General features: G+C 54.1%; 2 protein-coding genes across 2 annotated transcripts in view; both read left to right on the top strand.

The window, feature by feature from the left end:
- The window catches only part of LOC143301765 (uncharacterized), a gene marked incomplete at its 3' end in the record, with an annotated part of 72106 nt that extends 68745 nt beyond the window's left edge, over positions 1 to 3361 (top strand). The window contains exons 27-28 of the mRNA XM_076616154.1: positions 661 to 809; positions 3218 to 3361. Of these exons, the coding sequence (XP_076472269.1) occupies positions 661 to 809; positions 3218 to 3361 (293 nt within the window). The remainder of the gene's footprint in view (positions 1 to 660; positions 810 to 3217) is intronic.
- Positions 3362 to 3647: 286 nt separating this feature from the next.
- The window catches only part of LOC143301766 (uncharacterized), a 13000-nt gene continuing 11647 nt past the window's right edge, over positions 3648 to 5000 (top strand). The window contains exon 1 of the mRNA XM_076616155.1: positions 3648 to 3678. Within this exon, the coding sequence (XP_076472270.1) occupies positions 3648 to 3678 (31 nt within the window). The remainder of the gene's footprint in view (positions 3679 to 5000) is intronic.

Here is a 5000-nt window from a genome sequence, read left to right on the forward strand (position 1 = left end):
GGAAGCGAGAGAATCTGAGCGCGCTGCTTCGAATCACGGCTCAGCCGTCGATATTTTCCTCCCCTCCACTAGACCTTGAGTGGTGGTCTGGACACTAGTCATTCGGATGAGACGATAAACCGAGGTCCCGTGTGCAGCATGTACTTAGTGCACGAAAAAGAACCCACGGCAACAAAAAAGGGTTGTTCCTGGCAAAATTCTGCAGAAAGATCCACTTCGGTAGGAAAAACAAAAACAAAACAAAACACCCCCCCCCCCCAAAAAAAAACCAAAAACAAAAACAAAAAAACCACAAAAAAAACCAAAAAAACAAAACAAACAAAAACAAAAAAACCAAAACAACAACCAACCAAAAAAAAAAAAAAAAAAAAAACCAACAAAAACTGCACGCAGGGAAAAAAAAGAAAAAAAAAAAAAAAAAGGTGGCGCTGAAGAATAGCGACGAGCTCTCCCTGGGGAGAGCAGCCCGAATTTCACACAGAGAAATCTGTCGTGGTAAAAGAAAGAAATACAAAATGCAACACAAAAATAGTTTCAGTCCAAATGCGTGTGGTTGACATGTGATCTGAAAATGTTTCAATGCCACCACCATCACCATCACCCTGTAGTCTTTACACGAACTAACCTTTATGCCTCGCCGTGTGTTTGTGTCCGAGACAGTCCTGAAGACCTTGCTGCAGAACGCCATGGCCTTCCTGCAAAAGTTCAACGTGAAAGACTTGAAGATGGGGTCCATGGTGAAGTTCCTCCACTCCCTCAAGTTTGACAACAGCCTGGACAAACTGACCAAGGTCTTCCGGACCATCCAGGTCTGTTTTTGTCTTGTCTTGTCTGTCTGTCTGTCTGTCTGGCTGGTTGCCTGGCTGGCTGGGTTGCTGGCGGGATAGCTGTCTGTCTGTCTGTCTGTCTGTCAGTCAGTCTGGATGCATGGCTGTCTCTGTCTGGCTGGATGGCTGGATGGCTGTCTGGCTGTCTTGCTTTCTGTCTGTATGTCTGCCCGGCTGTCTGGCTGGCTGGCTGGCTGGCTGGCTGGCCATCTTTGCAATGAACATGACCAAAATGTAATGACCATCGAAATAAGTTTATTCATAAAAGGGTTCAAGAAACCATAGTGGGTTTTGTTTTCTGTCTGTCTGAATGTCTCGTCCTCCACCTCCTGCTCCTCCCCCGCCTTCTTCTTCTCCTCCTGCCCTCCTTCTCCTCCTGCCCTTCTTCTCCTCCTGCCCTCCTTCTCCTCTTGCCCTTCTTCTCTTGCCCTCCTTCTCCTCCTGCCCTTCTTCTCCTCCTGCCCTCCTTCTCCTCCTGCCCTTCTTCTACTCCTGCCCTCCTCCTCCTGCCCTTCTTCTCCTCCTGCCCTTCTGCTTCTCTTGCCCTCCTTCTCCTCCTGCCCTTCTTCTCCTCCTGCCCTTCTGCTTCTCTTGCCCTCCTTCTCCTCCTGCCCTTCTTCTCCTCCTGCCCTCCTTCTCCTCCTGCCCTTCTGCTTCTCTTGCCCTCCTTCTCCTCCTGCCCTTCTCCTCCTGCCCTCCTTCTCCTCCTGCCCTTCTGCTTCTCTTGCCCTCCTTCTCCTCCTGCCCTTCTCCTCCTGCCCTCCTTCTCCTCCTGCCCTTCCCCTCCTGCCCTCCTTCTCCTCCTGCCCTTCTCCTCCTGCCCTCCTTCTCCTCCTGCCCTTCTCCTCCTGCCCTCCTTCTCCTCCTGCCCTTCTCCTCCTGCCCTCCTTCTCCTCCTGCCCTTCCCCTCCTGCCCTTCTCCACCTCCTGCCCTTCTCCTCTTGCCCTCCTTCTCCTGCCCTTCTTCTCCTCCTGCCCTCCTTCTCCTCCTGCCCTCCTTCTCCTGCCCTCCTTCTCCTCCTGCCCCTCTTCTCCTCTTGCCCTCCTTCTCCTCCTGCCCTTCCTCTCCTCTTGCCCTCCTTCTCCTCCTCCTTTGTTTCATCCCCTCCCTTCTTCTCCTCATCTTCCTTCTTTTCTTTTTCCTCCTCCCCTTCTTTCTCTTCCCCCTCCTTCCCCTCTTCTTCCTCCTCCTCCTCTTCGTTCTTCTCTTCCTCCTCCTTCCCCTCTTTCTCCTCCTCCTCCTCTTCTTTCTCCTCTTCGTTCTTCTCCTACTCCTCCTCCCCTCCTGCTCTTCCTCCTCCTCCTCTTTCTCCTCTTTCTTCTCTTCCTTCTCCTCTTTCTTCTCTTCGTTCTCCTCTTTCTCCTCCTCTTCTTTCTTCTCCAAATCCTTCTCCCCTCCTCCTCCTCTTCCTCCTTCTACTCCTCCTCTTCCTTCTTCTCTTCCTCCTCCACTCCTCCTCCTCCCCCTTCTCCTCCCCTCCCCCTTCCCCTCCTCCTCCTTTCCGTTCTCCTCCTTCTCATGTCTTTTCTTGTCAGGTCAACCCCCATGTCTCTCAGTCTCTCAGTCAGTCAGTCAGTCAGTCACTCAGTCAGTATGCCAGTCTGTCTCGCTGTCCCCAGGCGATGGTGGACAACTAGCCGTGCGTCAGCTCCATGTCTGCCTGTCTATCTGTCTGTTTCTCCGTCAGTCAGCCAGTCAGTCAGCCAGTCAGTCAATCAGTCAGTATGCCAGTCTGTCTCCCTGTCCTCCAGGCGATGCAGGACAACAAGCCGTCATGTCTTGTCTGTCTTTCTGTCTCTCTGTCAGCCAGTCAATCAGCCAGTCAGTCAGTCAGTCAGTCAGTCAGTCAGTATGCCTGTCAGTCAGTCTGTCAGTGAGTCAGTCAGTCAGTCAGTCAGTCAGTATGCCTGTCAGTCAGTATGCCTGTCAGTCAGTCAGTGAGTGAGTCAGCCAGCCAGCCAGCCAGTCAGTCAGTCAGTCAGTATGCCTGTCAGTCAGTCTGTCAGTGAGTCAGTGATTCAGTTAGTGAGTGAGTGAGTCAGTCAGTCAGTATGCCAGTCTCTCTCCCTGTCCCTCAGGCGATGCAGGGCAACAAGCCGTGCGTCAACCCCAACGTCATGTCTTTGTCTGTCTTTCTGTCTCTCAGTCAGTCAGTATGCAAGTCAGTCAGTATGCCAGTCAGTCAGTCAGTCAGTCAGTCAGTCAGTCAGTATGCCAGTCAGTCAGTATGCCAGTCAGTCAGTCAGCCAGTCATCAGTCAGTATGCCAGTCAGTCAGTGAGTAAGTGAGTCAGTCAGTCATTCAGTGAGTGAGTGAATGAATCAGTCAGTCAGTCAGTCAGTCAGTCAGTCAGTATACCAGTCTCTCTCCTTGTCCCCCCCCCCCCCAGGCGATGCTGGACAACAAGCCGTGCCTCAACCCCAACGCCATGACGGAGGAAGAGCTGCGCACCTTGCTGAGGCAGCAGGGGAAGGACAGCACTGGGTCCAGGGACACCATGCTGGCCACCCTCAGGCAGCGGAGCAACAGTCAGTGCACTGCCCTTTGTGTGTGTGTGTGCGGTGTGTGTCTGTGTGGGGTGGTTGGGGCGGAGGGGTCCGGGGGGGGGGAGGCGGGGGGTGGGGGGGCGGTCCAGGGACACCATGCTGGCCACCCTCAGGCAGCGGAGCAACAGTCAGTGCACTGCCCTTTGTGTGTGTGTGTGCGGTGTGTGTCTGTGTGTGTGTTTGTGTGTGTGTGTGCGGTGTGTGTGTGTGTGCGGTGTGTGTGTGTGTGGGGGGGGGGGGGGGGGGGGGGGGGGGGGGCGGTCCAGGGACACCATGCTGGCCACCCTCAGGCAGCGGAGCAACAGTCAGTGCACTGCCCTTTGTCTGTGTGTGTGTGTGCGGTGTGTGTGTGTGTGTGTGTGTGTGTGTGTGTGTCCAGGGACACCATGCTTTGGGCCCATTGACAGCGGAGCAACAGTCAGTACAGTGCCCTTTCTGTGTGTGTGTGTGGGGGGGGGGGGAGGTGGGAGGGGGAGTTGTGTGTGTGGTTGTGTGATATGTTCGGGGTGGGGTGGGGGGGCGTGAGGGGGGGGAGGGGCACCATACTGAGGGAGCTGAGACAGCGTCGCGACAGACAGTTGACTGCCAAGTGTCTATGCGTGTGTGTGTGTGTGTGGGTGGGGGGGGGGGGTCGAGGGGGGATGTGTGTGGGCGGGTGGGATGGGAGGGGGTTCACGTGGTATGTATGATTTTTGTTGTTTTCGGTTGATGGGTGGGCCTGGGTGTTCACTGTGTGTTGTTTCATGTGGGTTGTGTATGTATGTGTGTGCTTTCCTCATGTGGTAAGCGCCGCTTCTTCATTCACCAAAAGTACAACCCTGGAGCTTTGGAATAAAGAAACAAACAAAACTGTATTTGAAGTACTTCGTGCAGCGTAGTGCTATATAGTTATGCGCTACAAACCGAACTGTTGAGGCACTGTTGAGAGAGCTCCTCTTCGCTGATGACTGCGCACTTGCTGCACACACCCATGAGGACATGCAGTTCATTATGGACAGGTTCTCAACCCCCTGCAGGCGCTTTGGACTCACCATCAGTCTCAGCAAGACCGAGTCCATGTACCAACCAGATAGCTCACAGAACGCCAGTGCCTCCCTCCCACCTGCAATCAGGATCGATGACACAGAGATCCTGTCAGTCGACAAGTTTTGCTACCTGGGTAGCACCCTATGCAGCAACGGAGCCCTTGATGCAGAAGTGACGCTGCGCATCGCAAAGGCCAGCTCCGCCTTTGGCACACTCAACAACAGGCTGTGGAACAACAAAGGCATCAGGCTCAGCACCAAAATCAAAACCTACAGAGCTGTTGTGCTAACCACCTTTTTGTACTGCTGTAACACATGGACGACGTATGGCCGTCACATTCAACAACTTGAGCAGTTCCACCAGAGATGCCTACGAAAGATCCTCGTCATAAAGTGGCAAGACAGGGTCTCCAACCTCCAGGTCCTAGAGAGGAGCTGTCTGCCCAGCATCGAAGGCCTGCTGATCCAGTGCCAGCTACGCTGGACAGGACACGTTGTCCGCATGACAGACAGCAGGATCCCGAAGATGCTCTTGTATGGCCAGCTAAAGGAAGGCCACCACGAACTTGGAGCACCCTGCAAGCGCTTCAAGGACACCTTG

This window comes from Babylonia areolata, chromosome 28 (assembly GCF_041734735.1).
Source record: "Babylonia areolata isolate BAREFJ2019XMU chromosome 28, ASM4173473v1, whole genome shotgun sequence".
Lineage (NCBI taxonomy): Eukaryota > Metazoa > Mollusca > Gastropoda > Neogastropoda > Buccinidae > Babylonia > Babylonia areolata.